Consider the following 22,065-nt stretch of genomic DNA (forward strand, 5'->3'; position numbering starts at 1 on the left):
ATCTATGCAACCACCATTTGTTCCACCAATTTAGAGAAAAAGATGAGGAAAATGTTAGCATAATCAAAGTCCAATCAGTTAATCCACCTAGTACCAGAAGGTTTGCAAGATTTATAGAAGTTAAACAAGAACTAGTTGAACCACCCAATCATAAGAGAGTAAAAGAAATAGCTAGTGGTATAGGTAGGAAGAGAAAGACACTTATTACTTATAAGGCAAAGTAGGAAAGGAAAGCACAAGTAGTTGAGTAAAAGTTTGAAGAATCTGAAAAGGAGGAAACAAAATCAATAAAAAAAGAGACACCAAAAGTAAAAGAAAAAGATATGGTAGAATCAGAAGTACCAAAGAAAGTAACAAAGCAAGGAAAATAAAAAGTTTCTACTAGAGAGAGGAAGAAGTAGAAACCAAAAATTAAGAGATTGAATTGTATGATAATTGATAATCAAGTTTTTCTACAATTGAACAAATTTTATGACACTTAAAATAATTGTGAAAGATTTGAGCTAGAGAATGCAACCATTAGACATGTACTATTATCTAATAGGAAATTTGAAGATATATAAGGACATATCCCCAAAGATCTATATGAAATACTAGTATGTGGGAAAAAGAAAGTTGCAGAAGAGGACAAAAGTATAAGAGAAAGATGAATAAGAAAATTATGCGAAGTAAAGGATGATGAGAACATTACAAAAATAATGAAGATCATTGAACCTTTATTGAGAAATAAGAAAAGAGACATACTAATAATTGGAGGAAACTATGAAGAGGTTAACAAATCAACAAAATATGTTATTGTGAAAGTTATGATGTCTATGGAACCAGTCACAAGAGAGGAGAGAAAAGTGATAGGGGAGCAATCCTTGCAGTAGAGGTACAAAAAAAGCAATAAGATAGACCTGTATCTTCACCAGCAACCATGAAAGATACATAAATGAAAGAGACAAAATAGAGACATTAGAGATGCCACAACTCATAATTACCGCAGATACAATGCTTGTGGATAGCACAAGCATTACAATGCACACAATATAAGATGATTTAAAGGATTTTGGACCCTCTATTGTTGAAAATTTGGTAGATTACACAAGCTCTGCAAAAGAAGAAAATGAAAAAGAAGAGATAAGAAGAAAAGGAAAAAAATAGAAGAAGAAAAGAAGAAAAGAGAAGAAGAAAGGAAGAAAAGAGAAGATGAAAGGAAGAAGAAAGAAGATGAAAAGAAAGATGAGGCAAAGGAAACAAAGGATTAGGTAGAAAAAGATAAGAAAGATACAACATAGGAAGAAATGTAAGATAAAAAATCAACACACCTATTCAACAGACCCCTCAAAAGGTAATTGAACTAAATTTTTCAAGATCACAACATGAATAAGACTTGTCAACTCTATGAGGAGAGGATGATGATCAAATTGAGTTGATATCATCATTGAGAAAATTAATTGAGAAGAATAAAAGGGTAAAGAATTTGAAAAGTTCATTAATGGAAGTCACTAACAAATTGCAAAGTACTATATCAGTTAGAGTTACTAAATCTGACCCTTAGATAAGAGAAAAATAAGTAATCAAAGCCTTTGATAATGAGTTCACACAGTTATCAATGATTACAACCACAAAGGCCCAGACACTTCATGATGTTGAGATGTTTAGAAAAGTCTGTGAGAACATTAAAAAAGAATTGAAGAGCCTTGATGAATGCATCAAAGAACTAAGGAGATGTTTGACTGAAGAAAAAACATTTTATGAAAAACGTATTTTATCACATTATTTTGTCAAAGATATCTCAAGTGAGATATCAGTCAAATTGACAAAGTTGAAGATTCTTGTTGCTGAAGTGCAAAGTCCTAATTTACAGATCATGACTTGGAGAGAAGAGTTAACACAACTCATGAGGACTTTGGACTATTAGAGATGAGAAAGAAAGGACATTGAAGAGATTCTCACTACAAAGAGAGCACCTTACTTTATAAATCAACTATGTATAGATGCAATTGAATGAATTCCTTTCTGATAAAGAAACATATGAAAAAATTGTATATTCATATTTAAATGTAGTGGAGATTGCATCTTATGGGCTATGTGCATTACTCAACATATTTGAAGTAGTCAAGGAAAGATTTGAAAAATAATTCTCTATTTTGAAGAAGAATTTTGTAATAAAGGATTGGACATCCTTCTACATTGACTTCATGACTAGATAGAATCAACTATGTACAGATGCAATTGAATGAATGTCTTTCTGATAAAGAAACATATGAAAAATTTGTATATTCATATTTAAATGTAGTGGAGATTGCATCTTATGGGCTATGTGCATTACTCAACATATTTGAAGTAGTCAAGGAAAGATTTAAAAAATAATTCTCTATTTTGAAGAAGAATTTTGTAATAAAGGATTGGACATCCTTCTACATTGACTTCATGACTAGATCGAATCAAGCATTTTCCTAAGTATAACATACTGACTTCATTTTATTTGTCAACCTAGGAGCATAAGCTTGAGAGGGTGGCTGCAAATTATATGCTTTGATTCCTCTTTAAGTCATTACAACTACAACATGAAAGAAATGTTGAAGGAAACTAAGCTAGGAACTAAAACAACATTTGCCTTTTTGCTTAGAGTAATGTTGCAAATAGTAAATATATTTAAACACTTATGTTGCAGGAATAGTCCAATGATTCTGTTATCAGTGGCTACAGGAACAATAGAAGTCTACTTTGCAAGGAAACAAACTAAGAAAGGAAATCTATTCTAACAAAGTAGTTTACTCACCAAGTGGGCCCCCTTGGATGAGTGAACAAAAAAAAATCAAGTCTGAAGGTGGAAACTTGAACTCTATATTCTATTCATTCATAATAAAAAATTACATTTGAAAACAAGATTCTACTCTGCTGAACAGAACAATCTACTCTATTTCCTTCTGGTCAAACCAAGAAAAGATCAAAAAAAAAAAAATCTCCTTTCAAGGTTACAACAAAAATTATTTAAAGGAAAGCTTTAACAACTTCCTACTCCTACAATCACTCCATCAATGAGGATCAATCATAAATCATAAATTTTATAACATAAACAACATTCATTGTGTTTTAACTCCCCCAGGAATATAGCAGGTTGAGGAAGCTATCTTCATGCGCCGCCATAACATAATTCACACCATGATATGCTTTTACGATGATTCATCAATCATCTAGTTGGCTTTGATTCAATGCTGAAGTTGTCTTCAATACGCACAACAATACCTACAAAGCATTAAACACAATAACTTCTACATATATGCATTTATTTCATCATCAATGTTAGAAAAGGTATAATGTTCAAATTACCACACTTGCAAATCCTATGGCTCTAGGAAGGAACCTACCCAAACATAGCATGGATGAGGAAATATTTATCAGCATGTAATATCCTTCATTAAACCATAAAAAGCCATAGATTCAAACAAACACATCATGACTGATCAATCTATTCTTCAATCTCCATGTCTTGACATATAGATAGCATATTCATAAAACATAAGTTTCTTTTGCTCAAACCATAGAGTCATAAACTGTTTCTTGCAAGATAACTATTAAAAACAAGATAAAAAGTTCACAAAATAATGGCCTTTTAGAGGCTCATCAGGTATAAAAAAGAACAATAATCCACAAGTTTTTAAAATTTTTGCAATGGCCATGTAACAGTTGTTACAAGTTTTGAAAATTTGAAGTTTTTGGGACTCAACCAATTTTCTCACATATTGGCATCAATGCCAAAGGGGGAGATTGTTGGCAATTTGGCTAGGATAGATGCTATAAGATTTTCATTTGTCGTAACATACAATCAAGATTAAGTGTGCAATTCATGAAGATGGAGATTTAATAGAAGTACTTAGAAAATTGTCTAAGTAGTGCAAAGTTTATCTGTCAACACATACATTATTTTGACTAGTGTAGTTCATAGTGATATTTATGGCATGGGCACACTGAGGTAAAAATAGAACAGAGTATGATGATTCTACATCTAAGAACGTGGGGTTGTACAGATAGTACAAACAAAGTTATTACAATTTTTCCTATTGCAATAATGAGTTGAGAGTACAGGGTAAAGATATGGAATAACAAGGGGCATATCATGACTTGACTACACAAATTTATAATTAAATAATTAAATTTATTTGAATAGAGGATTATATTCCACTTCTAAAAATTACTTAAAATTTAAAATTAATAAAGATATCAAATCAATGAATTTTATCAGGTTTCCACAATCCATTTTAACAACATGATTTGTTTATGGATTCAATTGTGTGTATAATTTTTACCATTCTCTTCTTGCCTTTCTCTCATCCTGATGATGGATCACAAAGTGTGATCCGAAACGTTGATGCTAAAAATTATACACTCAATCAAATCTAGAAACAAATCACGCTGATATCAAATCAATCGAAATCATGCGTTAAGATTGCATAATTAAGAAACTCACACCAAAATTATAGAAACAAAAACAAAATACAAAAACTTTTCACCTTACAATTCTACTCAATATTTTGAAAGAGTATGAATATCTAGCGTGAGTATATGTACACAAAATTTATAAATTTTAGAACGAATAGAAAGTGGATTTAAAATTTGAAATTACTAGAGATTATGGTCTTGATTAGGTTTCAACTATTTAGTTTTTAAGTCAAACCCATTGACATGTGTTCAATGAGAGTGGTTCATAAGAACTCATTTCTTATGAAAATGAATGGAACACTTAGCACTCATTGCATTCGGGTGATACTCATAAAGTTGAAACACTCAAAGCTTTTCGATCCTATCACATTACTACTCCAACTCTAATTAATAAAGATATCAAATCAATCAAAAATATGTATTAAAATTGCATAATCAAAATACCCCTATCAAATCACTAAAGCTCAAAATAATTATACAAATATTTTTCACCTTTACAAGTATGCTCTATACTTCAAAAGGGTATAAATATCAAACATAGTATGTGATTAATTTTAGAAAGAATAGAAAAGGGTCTCCAAGAGTGTGTAAGAAGGAAGTCCCCTAATTAGGTAAAAAAGGGTCTCAAAAGTGTAAGAAGGAAGTCTATACGAGCTTCACAAGATAAAATGAAAAGGGAATTAATGATGTGTACGTACATATTCATAGTAAGAGATTCTTGATTGAGAAGGAATCCATCTGGAATTAAGAAAATAAAAGAAAGTGGGACCGTTGAAACCGACCACATTGTCCTAACCGCCCCTCATCTTCGACCACACCATCTCTCTTTTAAGTTTTATTTTTATTATTTTATACTTTTGTATTGTAACAAAATTCATTCTTCTTTCACCGACCAATGGAAACGATAGAGAATGTTAAGCCCACATTACAAAAGCATTGTTTCCTTCTCCTCATATATTCCCAAAGAATATTGTTATTTTCCAATGGAATTAATTTAATTGAATAAAATGGTGGAATAAAATGGTTCATCATATCTTAATTAAAGATAAAGTCTTGTTTTTGATATAGAGGCAGTTAAAACAAGGGATCTACCCTTTACTAAATATAAAGTCTTGTTGATTTCTTTCAATTAAAATAATTTTTTTTTAAAATTTGAAATAAAGTTAATGACTATGTAAAATTAAATGGCCATTTAAAATATATTAGATTGTATAAATTTATTCTATTTTTAAATTTAAAGTTGACTATCTTTTTCTTTTTTTTTGAAAATGTGTTTAGTATTATGACATAAAGAAAAGAAGATTCATATATTAAATTTTAATTTTGAGTTTGATTTCAAGAAGGTAGAGTTGAGATTCTTGTAGACTTCTTCATTAATTAAGGCTTAAGCTAAGATTAAGAGATTAAATTGGATCATATAGAGACTATTTAGAAATCAATATATTATATTTAGTAAATCAAATCATTTAGAGAGATATATAATTAGATAAATGAACCTAACTTTCTACAAAATCATATTAAAAAATAAAAACACTTGTATACATATATTAAACTATTCTACTGAAAAGTAATGTATCATTTCAACTTACTATAATATTACATGACATTGCTAAAAGACACTTAATTCCATCCTAAAGTCTATTTTATAAGTAGCTAAATAGTATTAGATTTAATAAAAATATTATTCAAAATATTAAATAAATATATTTGTTCACTAATTATGTTTACATTTTATTTATATGTATCTAAATAAAGAGTCTTTCTATAATAATCTTATGTAATAAATAACTTTTAAATTTTAATAATATAAATAGAAAAAGTAAAAAAATCTATAAAATTATTAGTTAACTATACATAGTAATAACATCTTTTAAACTTGAAAGATAACTAGAAGATTTTTTTTGTAAAACTTCTATTACAAGACAGAACTAAGGGTAACCTACAGCCAGGCAATTTAAAACTTAAAAATAGAAATCCTAGTTATCATAACAGATTGTTGTCCCGTAGCCACCGTAAAACCCGCCGTGAGTTGATCATTTACAGCGCATCATAACCATATATTTCTATTACAAATCTCCGCGTTTTAGCGAGCATTTTTGTGCGATTCACATTTCTTCTATCAGTTCTTTGCCCTTTCTTTGAAGAGAGAGCAGTTGTTTTCAATACATTCGAAGCTTGAAACATAAGTTTTTATTTTTTGCAGTAAGTTCATACAATATTGGACATGGAACCCATTCCTGGCGGCGTAAAATTGACAGGATATGTGGGTGTTTTGGTTTCGGATCCTTGGTTGCAAAGCCAATTCACCCAAGTGGAGCTTCGCTCTCTGAGAACACAAGTATGCAAACTTTTCCCTGTTAATTTTAATGCCCTGTGTGATGAATCCGACCTTAAAACTGTTTAGTATGAGCCCATTTTCTATCAGTTCAAATGCATTTTGATATGAAATTGTTGCTCTGTGTAAGATGCGAAATTTACGTGATAAAAACTTCAAATATATTGAAGAGAAGAATGATTTATTGGATGGCGGAAAATCTTATTGACATTGGGAGCTCTAGAAGTAAAGAAGAAATTATTCAGCTAAATAGATTTGTAAGAAAACTATTAACAATGAAGATAGGATTGCTTGAAGGAATCTTTTATTCATGCTACTTTCATTTTTGAGATTTTAAAGGTTTGACTTGAAGATTGAAAATAATTTAGGTTTCTAAAAACTCTAAAATCAAATTAGAAACCGACCTTTTCACAAGAATTTTTATTCAGTTGATACTTGATTGACAAGATATTTCGAGTTAAGAAACATTAATAGCAATCCGGGAAATAAATACATTTTGAAATTCACTTGAGTGAAGTAAATAGTCAGATTTCGAAAACTTCAAAAGCTAAGGGTGGAGTGATTCTTGAAAGACAATTTTATCTTTGGATTGAGGAAAAAAACAGATTTTAAACCAGAGAAGCAAAGAAGAGGAGGATTTTAGGAAGATGAATTTATATGGTAGATTGCGGGAAAAAAAAGATATGAGAGGCTTAAAAATCACAGATAGAAAGAATTGCTTGAAATAAACTTTTATTCAAAAGTCCAATGAGTAAAAACTCTTTTAAAAATTCAACAGCACAGTTAGAAGGGTCCAAAAATGGGTTTTTTAAACAATGAAAATTGATTAACCAAACCAGGCGAGATGACACCAGGCCTAGTTCTGGTGAATGTTAAAATAATTATTGAAGGTGAACCAGGACAGACTATACTGAAAGTGGTTAAATACAGTTTTCAGAAAAAAACCCAATTTAGTTTTAGTGCGTCCATAATGTATTACTCAACATAATGATTGCTGGCTAAGGTAGTGCACAAAAGATAAATTATTAAAGAGACTGAGACAAGTTCTGGTTTTAAAACATTGACAACTAAAGAAAGAATTTTTTTCCATTTTTCTTTCTAGTAAACAACCCGGGTTGTGCACCCACGAACCACAAAAATTTGGCATCAATACAAAAAGTTTATTACCAAACCCTCAAATAAACCACTCCCAATTTTTACGTTCTGTATATATTGGAAATTTGGAACCATCAGACACTTATATGTCTGCTTTATGGGCTTCTTACAGTCGCTTCATTGATTGATTCTGTAAATATGGAAGACAAATTGTCTGCTACCAGGATGACTAGTCGCTCCTTGTTGTGAACATCTTAAACCGACTCTTTGTTCCTTTTCATGTGATTTCATTGGAATAAGATGACGTGATTACAAGAGTTCTACAGCAGAGTCAACAATCAAAATTATGCCGAGTTCATTGATTTCTTCACACCCTACATTTCCCAATTAATGACCAAACACTTCACTAGAGATCAAAGCTCATTCATATAGATGATTATTGATCACCTTTCTTTTTCCCCTTTTGAGAATGATCTGTATACATTAAGGTAACACAATGACACATAGTCCCTTAACAGGAGCATCTTATTTCAAAGGACTTGATAACTTCAAAAATGAGACTGCAAGTAGCTGAAGAGAAACCCATCCCAAACAATCATTTTCTATTACATGTCCATGGATAGTCTAACTCTGTCTTTGGCTGCTCAGTAATCAACTACACCCTATCTACATGACAAGCGTAGATGGAAACATGCTCTCCAAAGTGCGGCCTTTAAATATCTATTATTTTACAATAGTATCCATGGCTAATAGCAAAAAATTCAGAAGATTGAGACATTGAGTTTCAATTTGAGCAATGAAATCAGAAATCTGAATTATTGTTGTTAGTATTTCCTGAGAGAGAGACAGAGACTCCAATACCATGTTGAAAATTTAGAAGTCTGAATCATAAACAGTGAAATTGCATATTCAATATGAATGTTAAATTTTAATGTTAACTGTTATGCAATTTATGTCGTTGGGTATGAATCTGAATCATCATATAATTATTGCCTTTACACTACGGGCACTGTTGTTAGGATTAATTTTATTGCTGTTATGCTACTGTCATGATTTTTGATTTCTGCTGTTATAATGCCCTCATAATATATTTAACTGTATTTTAATTAATGTTACAATTTTTTTTTTTTTTTCAAACATTATAAAAGCTTGCCATGCTGTCGGGGTTTCTGGCTGTCACCAGGCCAGTTGAGAGACATCTCAAATATTTCTGGGCATCTCAGGGACTGGCTATCACTCGGATGATCAAGGGACATCTCAGACATTCCCAAATTGCCAGCCATCTTGGGGATGGCCAGAGGTCACCTCCATGTTTCTTATTACTTCAAACACATTTCAAAAATTTGAGAGTTTTGGGCATGATCATCCCTGCTGTCCCACTGTACCTGGAACACCACTGGGGACAGGGAAGTTGATTTGAGGGCCAGATGCATCCCACTGGAACACTGTAAATTACTGCTCCCAGCTCCCCTAAAGAAGCCCCAACTTTACCAGGCAGGAAACTGAAGTGTCTGGACATTGTTTACCGATCTTTTTCGGTTTAAACAAAATTCTTTCCAATTCTGCACATGAGTTTGTTAGAGTCCCAGTGATCACTTCCGCAAAAGAAGCTATTTATCTACTTATGCACGTCTTTGTTCCTACTTTAATCTGTAATCAATCTTTCCTCCTTTTTCATACCAGGAGAAAAAATGCTGCCTTTGTTCCCTGCTTTTGTGCCATCCCTCTCACCTGCCTGTACACCCTTTTCTGGTTCTGTGTTTCCACACTCCCTTACTCCTGTTCTGTGTTCCATCTATTCAATATATTGTTTTTTTGTTAGTCACCTAGAGAAATTTAATGTTCAATACTCTGAGAGAAACCTAGAGCTTAAAAGATCAAGAACAAAGAAGAAAAGTATGATTGGAAATAACTTTTTATTCGATTTGCTGTTTTTTTTTCAGTAGGTTTCGAAAAAGAGAAAGGCAACTTGAAAGGAATTTTTAGAGCAGCTTAAGAAAAATGTTGAATCAAAGGCAAAGCAAAAAATGACTTTTAAATAAAATTTATGCTCATAAGTTTCGATTTTTTTTATAATAATTAGAAATTTCAAAATAGCAGTTAGAAAGATTGCTGGAATGAAACAAATTTAGTATATTTAGAAACTCCAAAAGTACAGATAGAACTGTTGGATGGAAACGTTAACTCAATATATAATAAAATTAGGAAGCATGTGGAAAGATTTATTTTTGGAGAAATTTTCTATTTAGAGAAATTAATTGCTTTAAAATTTTCATGGGCACATAAGAAAATGGTTTCATGTAAGGGCATTCTTTTGTTATCAAAAGAGGGTTTCTCAAGGTCTTTGGCTTGTGATACCCTGAAGTAGATTCAATTATACCAATCAGAATAGTGAATGGGGCAAAAAACGCCATGCCTGGTTAATAACTAAGATTAAAGAAAGCAAAGTGATGCAGACTGCCACATGGAAACTTATTTTGTACCTTGCAGATGGTGGCTAAAAGCATATTTTACAAGTCTAGTTACTTGTATAACTGTAAGCTAAGTTTTTGTAAGTGCGATTTGGAATGCAGCTCAACATAACAATGTGCTTGCCTCTGCTAGTGCATGAAAAAAAAATTTATTCACTATATTGGGAGAAGTTTAAAATTTAGAAACTATGTAAGAAAGTTGCTTTGAAGGCTTTTATTCAAGAGATTGAAAAAAGTTGCATTTAAAAAACTTGAAATGGAAAGAAGAAATTAATCACGTGAGAGAAATGCTTATTCCACATAACTGAGATAAATTTATATTTAAGAAAAAATACAAATCAGAGATGAAAAATATTGTGTTCAGAAAAAAAGAAATATTACAAAAGTTTTCAAGCACATATGAATAGGATTGTATAAAAGAAATTTCTGTTAAATAGGTGGACATAATTTTGTTTTTAACAGAGTTGCCTGCTATCTATGGGAATTCTGACTGTTTGGAAATAATGTCTTGTTTTTAACAGTTTTGGTCCATGAAGAAGGAAACTGGCAGAGTGACTCGCAATGTATTGAAAACTGAGTTGACCAATATGAAGGCATTTAAGGAGTTGTTTAGCAAGGAGGAAGCGGGAGATATTGTGGCTAAAGACCATCCAGATGCTGAAGAGGATATTGATTTTGAAGCTTTTCTAAGGGTGAGTCAAATTACAATTTAATCAAATTTATAAGGAAATTGAAATTTTATAACTATATTTCTATTTTAAGCTGTTTATTTTCAAGAGTCAAGTGCTAATCCATCTATATTAGAATATACTATTTTTGATACCTTTCTTTATAGCATTGTTGCAGAGAAATTTGTATTGAGAGATATAACTTATTGAAGGGGGAATAGCCCCCACAGCCCCACTGGACCAAAACATGTTATTGCTGGCTGTAAAAAACTAGTCTTAAATGAAGCCTCTCTAGGGGATTTCATGGCCTAATTATACAGTTTCCTGGTATGGAACAGTTTGTGGCTTGTGCATTGACATGGAATATCTCTTTCATCGTGGAGCCTAAATTGGTGTTTATATAGCTGATATTGATTTTAATTATTTTTTGCTGAGGCATAGGACTACAAGACTAACCCACGCCATTATAATGTGGGACAAAACTCAGCCATAGGAGGATGTCTAAGATGGTAGTAAATACTGTTGTTGAGGGCCTGATGATCCAGGTGACTCTAAGCCTACACCCAAACAAAAGAAGAATCACCTGTGTCCTGCTGGCTCAAAATATATTTAGTCGGAGAACTTGGTCTGATACCATAAAGCAAACCATTTAAGCATTATGTGGCCTCACTGTAGGATTACTGGTCTGATTAGCTCTTTTCTTGATCTATTAAAATGCTTCAGGAAAAAACTGTGTGAAGTGCTTCCAATTTATAACAAAATTTAACCTGAGAAAGTTGAAATGCTCAACTTAACACTGTACAAATGGATGATAGGAAATGTCAAGACTAGATATAACTACAGTGATTGTGAACCATAAAAATTGCACTCAGCGACACTCCAAACATATTGACAAGCATGCTCACTATATTCGTTATGTGGTAGCAGAAGGAAAACTGAAGGTTACCAAAATTGATACCAAGATCAATCTGGCGGACATGTTGACAAAGGTTGTTAGTGCATCACTGGATGAAGACTCTTTATTAGTTCTCCTCATGTCTTCACTAAGCAACATAGAGACTGTTAATTATTGTTAGTTGGACAGCTGTTATTTCTGACCCGGAAATAGCAATAGTATTTATGGGTAGCTTGGACAGCTGTTCATCCTTATCTATGAATAGCAGTTATATTTATGGGTGGTTTGGACAGCTGTTTGTCCACTTGCCAAGAATTAGTAAATGGTTATTATTTACTAATTTTAGAGATTCCCTTTTGGACACCTTGCAACCAATTCTATTATTGGCTGTCGAGTTGTCTTAATCTCAGCCGTTGGTTTGATTTAATCTCAGTCATTGGTTTACCAACAGGAGTAGTATAAAAAGGGGTCATTGGGACATTTGGAGAAGAAGTTTTGGAGAAACGTTTGCAGTGTTAGCAAACAGTCTTGCAGTGTTAACAAGGGTGCAGTGTTAGCGTGGAGATAGCAGTGGGGAATATCAGCAGGAGAAATTAGGAGGTTGTCAGAGTTCTACCAGTGAGAGGCAAGGAATTTTGTATCTCTTGTTTTGCTGAAGTTTAATATTATTCCTCATCTGTAGAACTGGTTTTCCCTTAGGGATTTTTCCATGGACAATTTGTCCAAAAATATTGTGTTCATTGTGTTGTTCATTTCTTTCCATATTATAAGTGAAATTGCAGTTGTGTTATTTTTCAATATTAGCTGGGAATTTTTTTTCAGCAGTTTAATAATCATTTATGATAGGAGATTAATAATCAGTGACTACAATAGTTGATTTATCACATGGTATCAGAGCATTGTTAAGGGTAGAAGAGTTTTTCCCTAGGAAAGAAATTTTGATCTCTTTAGATTTATTATTGCTTTAAACCCTTGAGATGGCTTCAGCTGGTTTGAGAGATCAGGATAGATTGGATGGTGCCTCAAATTTTGGTGTCTGGAAGGCCAAAATTTCTTTATTGTTGGAAGAGAATGGTATCAAGGATTATGCTACCAGTGGTGTGCCTGTACCAACGGATGCAACACAGCTTGCAGCGTATAGGAAGGATGATGCCAAAGCGAGGAGGATTATCCTTGATGGTGTCAAGGATCATATTGTTCCACATATCTCAGAGCTAGATATTGTTCCACAAGTTACCTCACCAGGCTCAGACTTGTCAAGGATGAGTTAGCAGCTGTTGGAGATAGCCCTAGTGATGATGAGCTAGTGAGAATAGCCCTAAATGGGTTTACTAAACAATGGATTTTCTTTGTTCAAGTTGTCAATGAACGAGATACTTTACCGAGTTGGGATCGACTATGAACTGATTTCACTCAGGAGGATTTTAGACTAAGTCTTGTCAATGGGGCCAACAAGAGTCAGAAAAATGAGGTGGAACAAGAGAACGTTGCCCTAGCGGGTAAAGGAAAAGCAAAGAAGGGATCTAGCAAAGGATCAAATTCACAAAGTGAAAAGAAGAAGAAGGACCTTTCTAAGGTCAAGTGCTTTGGATGTCACGAGTTTGGCCACTATGTATGTGATTTTCCAGAGAGGAAGAAGGGTAAGAAGTAGGTGGCAGCTTCAACAAGTGCAAAAGAACTCTCCAGTAGAATGGAAAATGAGCTTGCACTCATAGCTTGTATGGTTAGCTCAACCTCACAGTGTGTTTGGTATATAGATAGTGGAGCGTCATTTCATATGACAGGAGTTAGAGAGTACTTCTCGAGTTACAAGGAGGAGGACACCAACATCCAGATTTCTATGGGAAACTTGTCCAAACTCAACCCTATTGGGAAAGGGACTGTTCAGTTTCAGAGGGAGAATGGAAAGATAATTCCACTTCATGATGTGTTATATGTACCAGGCTTAGGTATGAATTTTATTTTTGCATGTGTTCTTCAGGATAGGGGGTATAATGTACTCTTTAGAGGGACACGTGTTGATTAAGCACAAGGATTGGAAATCACCCATAACTATTGGAGTTAGGAGTGGTCGCCTTTATAGATTGTAGTTTGATGCTCCTAAGGCACTTATGAGCAACAATAATCCTAGAGATCTTGGAGAGCTATGGCATAGGAGGATGGGCCATATTCATCATGGAGCACTTAGATTGCTTCGTGAGACCATGACAGGTGTTCCAGAGGTGAGCACAGAGCATGACGATGTATGTAAGGGATGTGTGTTGGGGAAGTTTGTGAAAGAATCTTTTCCAAGGAGTGACCCCAGATCTAAGGGTGTTCTTGATCTAGTACATTCAAATGTTTATGGACCAATGTCTATGAAATCTCTCAAAGGATATGAGTACTATGTTACTTTTATTGATGATTTCTCTAGAAAGACCTGGATATACTTCTTGAAGACTAAGGATGAGGTTTTCAGTCGATTCCAAGAGTTCAAGGCTCTTGTGGAGAACTCGACAGGAAAGAAGATAAAGGTTCTTCGGTCAGACAATGGAGGCGAGTACAAAGGAAATGTCTTCCAGGAGTTCTGCACCAAAGAAGGAATCAAGAGAGAATGGATTGTTCCTTACAATCCATAGAAGAATGGAGTTGCTGAGAGGAAGAACCATTCTATATCGGAGGCAACAAGAGCTATGCTACATGACCAGGACATGCCCCGTTACTTATGGGCAGAGGCATGTAATACAACAGTCTACATTCAGAATAGAGTTCCACACAAGGTGCTAGGGAAGATGACACTAGAGGAGGCTTTTACAGGGAAGAAGCCAGATGTTAGTCACTTCAGGATATTCGGGAGTTTGGCATATTGTCATATTCTTGGAGATACACGTACAAAGTTAGATCAGACTGCAGAGAGGGAGTACTTTGTTGGGTACAGTGAGACCTCAAAGGCATATAGGATTTTCGTTCTGGAGACTAAAAGAATTATTGTCAGACGGGATGTCAAGTTCATGGAGGACAAGACATTCAGGAGATCGAGAGATTTGCCAGCAGATGATCAGAGTGAGCAGCCAATAGAAGCTCCAAGACCAAGTCAAGGGCAGCAAAGCTCAAGTACAGTTACCAGTACGAATGTAGACTCAGTTAGTGAAGATTCATAGAGTATGGCACAACAGGTGCAATAGGAAATGCATCTAGAAGACTTAGAGGTTGACATTTCATCCTCTATAGTTGGCAGCAGGAATCATGTAGTTGTAGATACACAAAGGGATACTCAGGAGTTTGTGGGAGCTCCTAGGAAGAGTACTAGATAGCGAAGACAACCAGCCAAGTTCAATGACTATGTGGCATTAGTTAGTCAGTTGGTAGATAGTGAGCCTTCTAGCTATCAAGAAGCTGTAGAACATCAGGGATGGCGAGATGTTATGGTTGAGGAATATTCTTCAATAATGCAGAATGATGTGTGGGAGGTAGTACCTAGACTAACAGATAGGGTTGTAGTTGGATCACGCTGGATCTATAAGATAAAGCACTGTGCAGATGGTATCATCAAGAAATACAAGGCTAGGTTCGTGGCAAAGGGGTTCTCACAGAATGAGGGAATAGACTATGAGGAGACATTTGCCCCAATTGCCAGGTATACTTCTATACGAGCTGTAATCTCACTTGCAGCACAGATGGGATGGAAAATCCATCAAATGGATGTCAAGACAACATTCCTCAATGGTGAGTTGAAGGAGGAGGTATACATAGAACAACCAGAAGGCTTTGTAGTGCACAGCAAAGAGACCCACGTGTGCAGATTGAAGAAAGCATTATACGGACTCAAGCAGGCTCCTAGAGTGTGGTATGAGCGCATTGATACATACTTATAGAAAATGGGCTTTGTGAAGAGTGAAGCAGACGCTAACCTCTACTACTTGATGGTTAGGGGTGAGATTCTCATTCTTTTTCTTTATGTGGACGATCTATTTCTTACAGGTTCACTAGGGCTCAGAGTGGATTGCGAGAGGAACCTTGTAGAAGAGTTCGAGATGAAGGATTTAGGAATTATGCACTACTTTCTAGGCATGGAAGTGTGGTAGACAGATGGGGAGATTTTCCTTGGTCAAGGGAAATATTGCATTGAAATCTTGAAGAAATTCGGGATGGAGGATTGCAAAGCCATGTCTACACCCATGATCACGAATTGGAGGAAGGTAGATACATCTAAGGAGAAATACGTAGATCCCACTTTATATAGACATTTGATTGGTTCGCTTATGTATTTGGTCAACACTAGACCAGATATAGTATTTGCGGTTAACTCTCTTAGTCAGTTCATGGTTGAACCAAAGAGAATGCATTGGATAGCGGCTAAGAATGTGCTACATTACTTGTGTAGTACAGTCGAGTATGGGATCAGATATGTTTGAGGTGAAGGTATCAGGTTGATAGGCTATACTGATGCAGATTGGGCAAGAAGTACAACAAACAAAAGGAGCAATTCAGGGTGTTGTTTTAGCTTGGGATCAAGAGTTGTATCCTTGTTCAGCAGGAAGCAGAAGTTTGTGGCTCTAAGTTCAGCAGAAGCAGAATACATAGCAGCTAGCATGGCGACATGTGAAGCTATATGAATTTGGAAGTTGTTAGTAGCCTTGTTTGGTCAGAAGGTTGAGACTACTGTGATACATTGTGACAATCAGAGTTGCATCAAGTTGTCTGAGAATCCAGTGTTTCATGATAGGTCTAAACATATAGATATCAGATATCACTTCATCAGAGATTGTGTACAAAGGGGAGTTGTTCGACTACAATAGATACCTACAGATGAGCAGGTAGCAGACATTTTGACGAAGGCTTTTGGAAAGGCCAAATTTATTTTCTTCAGAGATAAGATGGGTGTCATGCAGAATAGCTTCCTTGCTAAGAGGGAGTGTTAATTATTGTTAGTTGGACAACTGTTATTTCTGTCCCGAAAATAGCAGTAGTATTTATGGGTAGCTTGGACAACTGTTCGTCCTTATCTATGAATAGCAGTTGTATTTACGGGTGATTTGGAAAGTTGTTTGTCCACTTGCCAAGAATTAGTAAATGGTTGTTATTTACTAATTTTAGAGATTCCCTTTTGGACACCTTGCAACCAATTCTATTATTGGCTATCGAGTTGTCTTAATCTCAACGGTTGGTTTGATTTAATCTCCGTCGTTGGTTTACCAACAGAAGTAGTATAAAAAGGGGTCATTGGGTTATTTGGAGAAGAAGTTTTGAAGAAACGTTTGCAATGTTAGCAAACAGTCTTGCAGTTTTAGCAAGGGTGCAGTGTTAGCGTGGAGATAGCAGTGGGGAATATCAGCGGGAGAAATTAGGAGGTTGTCGGAGTTCTGCCAATGAGAGGCAAGGAATTTTGTATCTCTTCTTTTGCTGAAGTTTAATATAATTCCTCATCTGTAGAATTGGTTTTCCCTTAGGGGTTTTTCCAGGGACAATTTGTCCGAAAATATTGTGTTCATTGTGTTGTTCATTTCTTTCCGTATTATAAGTGAAATTGCAGTTGTGTTATTTTTCAACATTAGCTGGGAATTTTTTTCAGTAGTTTAATAATCATTTATGATAGGAGATTAATAATCAGTGACTGCAATAGTTGATTTATCACAGAGACTACCTCATCATAGACCAGCTTGTTTTTGCCGGTTATAGAAGTGCTAATTGCTGATACCACACCATCCCAGCTATCCGGTAAGGAACATAACAAGATGACCACCTTATTTTCGTCATCTTGAGGCATACCAATGGAGTTTGCTTGACATAAAAGAGTATTTAACTCATTTATGTGATTCGACATCGCTGTTCCTTCCTTCATCTTAAATTTGTAAAGCTTCTTCATGATAAAATTTTTGTTTGCAGCAGATGCCGTTTGATACATACTATGAAGTTTGTCCCACACGTCCTTTGTTGATGTTTCATTGTTCACATTGAACAATACATTCGGAGATAGTGAAAGAAAAATCTCTATCATTGCCTTATCATCAGTTTTAGTCCAGTCTTCATTTGACAAAGTGGTAGGCTTATTTGCTTTACCTTCAATTGCTATTGCAAGATTGTGCGTGACCAAAAGTGATCTCATCTGTACCTTCCACAAATTGAAATTCTTCCCTAAGAATTTCTGCACTCTTGTTTCCTCCATGACTTCGGAATTTGGTCACTGAAATCGATTACGACTCTGGTACCAATTGTAAATCAACCAAGAATGCGAAAGAAAAATACATAACAACAAAAATGCATAAACACAGAGTTTATCATGGTTCACCACAAATTGTGGCTACGTCCACATTGAGAGCGGAGGAATTATATTAATGAGAAAACCAATTGAGTTTACAATACATGTGATCAGCATTTATAGATCACAAATGATCAGCTGAAGAGACAAAATAAATGGAGGAAAAAACACAAGTGTTTGTTGGCCTTCACAATTCAACACTTGCCTGATATGAGATGGAGATTATCTCAATGTATAGAAGATTGCGATGGTAGATTTCGATGAATTTATAACAAAAACAACTTTTTGAACCAGGGAATTGTGGCGCCATTGTTTTTGCTGTAATTGGAATAGTAGGTCAAGATGTAACTGAATAAAAGAATAATTCCTCAACACGAATCATGTGTTTTCTAACAATTAAATAGTGTGCGGTAATTTAATATTTTGTTAATGTGTTCTTCCAAATTTTAAATTGTAAATGGTAACTTAATGTTTTATTCCTATATGTGGTAAAATTATTATTTTACCTAAAAATTATTTTCTAAATTATTTTTTGACATGAAAATTATTTTTTATCGCAAAATTAATCTTTGACCGGAAAACTGTCAGCCCTAACTTTAACTCTTAGTTTTTTTTTTGTTTTTTTTTCTATTTTTAAAATTTAATTAGCTATTATCTACACTATTTATTTATCTCAATTTTTAACTCTTGTATTTAATTTATAAATTAATTTATCCATACTTTTAACTTTTTATTTATTTATTTATTTAGAAAATTAATTTGGTGTTATCTTCACTTTTAACTTATATTTTTCTTTATAAAAAAATCATGTTTTTCTTTCTTTTTATTTAATTTTGATTTTTAAAATTGATTGAAGTTTTAGTTTTTAAATTATTTAAATTAGTTTAGTTTTTTTAACTTTAAATATTATTTTTTAGTTTAGCCAATAGGATATTTGTTGGAGGAGTTGCTATTTTTTTAAATTTTTTTCTCATATTAATTTTATATATTAACTTTTGTAAATTTTTAAAAATAAATATTTTGTTCATATATTTATGCCAATAGACTTTAAATTAGTTAAGCTTTTTTTATAATTATTTTTTAAAATTTTAGTTTTTAATTTATTTTTTAAATTAGTTTAATTTTTACCTTTAAATATTAATTTTCAGTTTAGGATTAGTGATTAGTGATATTTGTATGATTAGTGATTAGGATATTTGTATGATTGAAGTTTTAGTTTTTAAATTGTTTAAATTTATTTTTTAAATTAGTATGGTTTTTCATTTAAATATTGATTTTTAGTTTAGCCAATATAATATTTGTGGAAGTTGATATTTCTTAATATATATTTTTAATATTTCTCATATTAATTTTTCATGATAGTTTTTTTAAGGAGATTGTGATATTGTTTTTGAATTAAAAAAAGTCAAAACAAGGGTTTAACTATGAAGTTTTTGAGTCAAACTCATTGACTCATGTTTAATGAGTAGTGATTTACAAGAATCCATCTCTCATGATATTATATAGAACACTTAGTAGTCATTGGATCTAGGTGATGCTCCACTTTATAACTATTATTTTAGTTTAGTTTAGTTTTTATAATAATTTCAATTTATATTGTTTGCTGCACTTTATAAGTGTTATTATTTTCATAGTATTTTCTTATTAGTGTTTTCTAATAGATTTTTACGGGAATTTTTTTTTAATGATAATTTATTACAAAATTAAATTTTATTTTCCTTAAAGTAAACACCTATCGACTCATCATTGCAAGCACAAAAGCTTGTGACTGCTAGTTTATTTACGTTATTCTTATTACTAGCACTTGCACATTTTAAGGGTGCAAGGGTTACCCTGATAGTTTTATATATATCAAATAATGTCACAAAAAGTTTTCTAATAATATTTTCGATACAACATTAGAAAGATAATTTTAAAATCTTTATCATTTTGTCTTCCTTTCTAACCATGGAATACACCCTATTAAACCTTTCTTTCATCGACGTTTGTCCTTTCTTTTCAATAATTTATCTTATATGCAACTTTTGTTGGTATCTTTGCACCCTTTTTCATCTATAATGAACTTGATAGGATCTTAGTCATTTTATTATATACTTTGATTATCATCCTCCAAAAGCATACCTACGACATGAGCATTGGCATTGTTATTAATGAAGTAAAAACTATTGTAGTGATTTCCATCATGATATGAGACATGAAGTGTGGATGTTTCTGAGCTATCAATATTGTAGATTTGGGATTCTTGGCTCTTCAAATAGTGTACATGAATGTTGATTTGAATCATCATGGAGGTTGCACAAATCTCAAAATGGTCTATTCAAGCTCTATCTTCTACCATTTTTTCATAGTAATCTTCAAAATTCATGCCATCTTTTTGAGAAAAGAAAGACTCAAAGTATGAATGATTCTCCATAATGTACTCCACCACCATATTACGATACTTTGAGTGTTGCTTTTGGTCACCTTCAAGTTGATCTACTAGGGCTCTGAAAAAACAATTTCCATCTAGTAGCATTTGCACCACTCTTAACTGCAATCCATTATGTTGAGCCTTTATTTCTTCTTGGCTCTCCTCCTCACTTTCTGCTTCATCCAGAATTATGCTTAATTGAAAATGTTTGTCTTCTTCTTTGATGGGCATGTCTAATTGAGGAAGAGGTAGTTCTGGTTAAATATTTCTTTAACATATAATTCAAATAGAAATTGAAATGTATAATTCAACCTTACATATAAGTCTTAAGAATCTTATTTCAAAAGTGAATAATGCTATGTTCAACTATTTTGTAATGGTCTCAACCTTTGCCTAAATTATTGAATGTATTCATGTGTGATTCTAGAAAATATGAAGACGAACAATTGTAGATTCTATTAAACGTAGCCTTGAATAATAAAAATTAAATAAATTCAATTCTATGAATGTATACATAAGACAATACCTCTCAAGGTGTAGGAGACAAGTAGTTACAATCAGAAGTGATGGGAGAGCCAAATGTGAAGCTAATACATCTTTCGTAAGATGTGAGAATCCAATACTAATATGTCTTATATATATAGAAACCATTTAGATGTCCTTGATATATTGTGAGGAGAATGCATGATTCTACTTGAGGCAGTGATGGATACAATTTTTTAGCTCTATTGTGTTCACATGCATGTTCGGTAAACTAAGACATTGTCGGATTCATTTCCTTGTCACGATAATTTACCATATACAATGCCTATACTTGCATTTTAGAATTCTCCTTCAATTGTGATATGTGACTGAGAATGAAAGACATTTTAGGATTTCACATTAACGTTCGCTTGCACGGGCTCATTTATTGCCTTGTCATTCATTTTGGATTACTAATACTAAGTCCAATTCTTTCATTTTATTTTGAACATTTTATTTTTAAAAACTTATAAACAATCAATTAAATAGTATAAGAAAAACTTAATATTTCGAGTTGTATAAAATTCATAATATTATTTTTTGATGAGATAATATTTCGAGTTTTATAGACTTTCTTTGTATTTGATAATAATAGTATTGAAATGTAGAGTATGTTGTATTAGGCACTCTTTAATTAATATTATGTAAATAATTTTTAAAAGTATTTAAAAAGCATTCATATGTGAAATGTTGGCATGTTGCTCTTCCCAAATAGACCGATTTAAATAATATACATCATCATATACTTGTTTTCATTCAAGTTGAGTTCATAAAATAAGATTGGTAGGATCACACCTTTGTCAAACATTATCAACAAACATTGTCTTGCATACATCAGTTAGAAAAAACAAATGCAAAATCAGTAAACATGCCTTATCTTCTTCTGATGATTTTTTGACACCATTTGGTAGTTTTGGGAGTAAGATTACTGATAAGTTTGGTTTTATAACTTCTACTACATAGATAAATAGAACACTAACAATAGAGGTGGATTCAAAGT

General features: G+C 33.1%; 1 protein-coding gene across 1 annotated transcript; it reads left to right on the top strand.

Annotated features, from left to right (window-relative positions):
- The first annotated feature begins 6,604 nt into the window (after positions 1-6,604).
- On the top strand, positions 6,605-11,404 carry LOC149557372 (fimbrin-5-like). Its single transcript, XM_089830245.1, has 3 exons — positions 6,605-6,769; positions 10,854-11,024; positions 11,339-11,404. Exons 1-3 carry the CDS (start codon positions 6,656-6,658, stop codon positions 11,402-11,404), a joined length of 351 nt encoding a protein of 116 aa, XP_089686371.1. The 5' UTR covers positions 6,605-6,655.
- The last annotated feature ends 10,661 nt before the right edge of the window (positions 11,405-22,065 follow it).

Source organism: Cupressus sempervirens, chromosome 5, assembly GCF_028749045.1.
Source record: "Cupressus sempervirens isolate cs-2001-9-10 chromosome 5, ASM2874904v1, whole genome shotgun sequence".
Taxonomy (NCBI): domain Eukaryota; kingdom Viridiplantae; phylum Streptophyta; class Pinopsida; order Cupressales; family Cupressaceae; genus Cupressus; species Cupressus sempervirens.

Bases quoted from the DNA above. Each gene is read 5' to 3' on its own strand.
- LOC149557372 (XM_089830245.1), top strand. From the start codon at position 6,656: ATGGAACCCATTCCTGGCGGCGTAAAATTGACAGGATATGTGGGTGTT. The intron at 6,770-10,853 runs GTATGCAAACTT...TGTTTTTAACAG, and splicing joins TTCGCTCTCTGAGAACACAA to TTTTGGTCCATGAAGAAGGA. The intron at 11,025-11,338 runs GTGAGTCAAATT...GGTATGGAACAG, and splicing joins ATTTTGAAGCTTTTCTAAGG to TTTGTGGCTTGTGCATTGAC.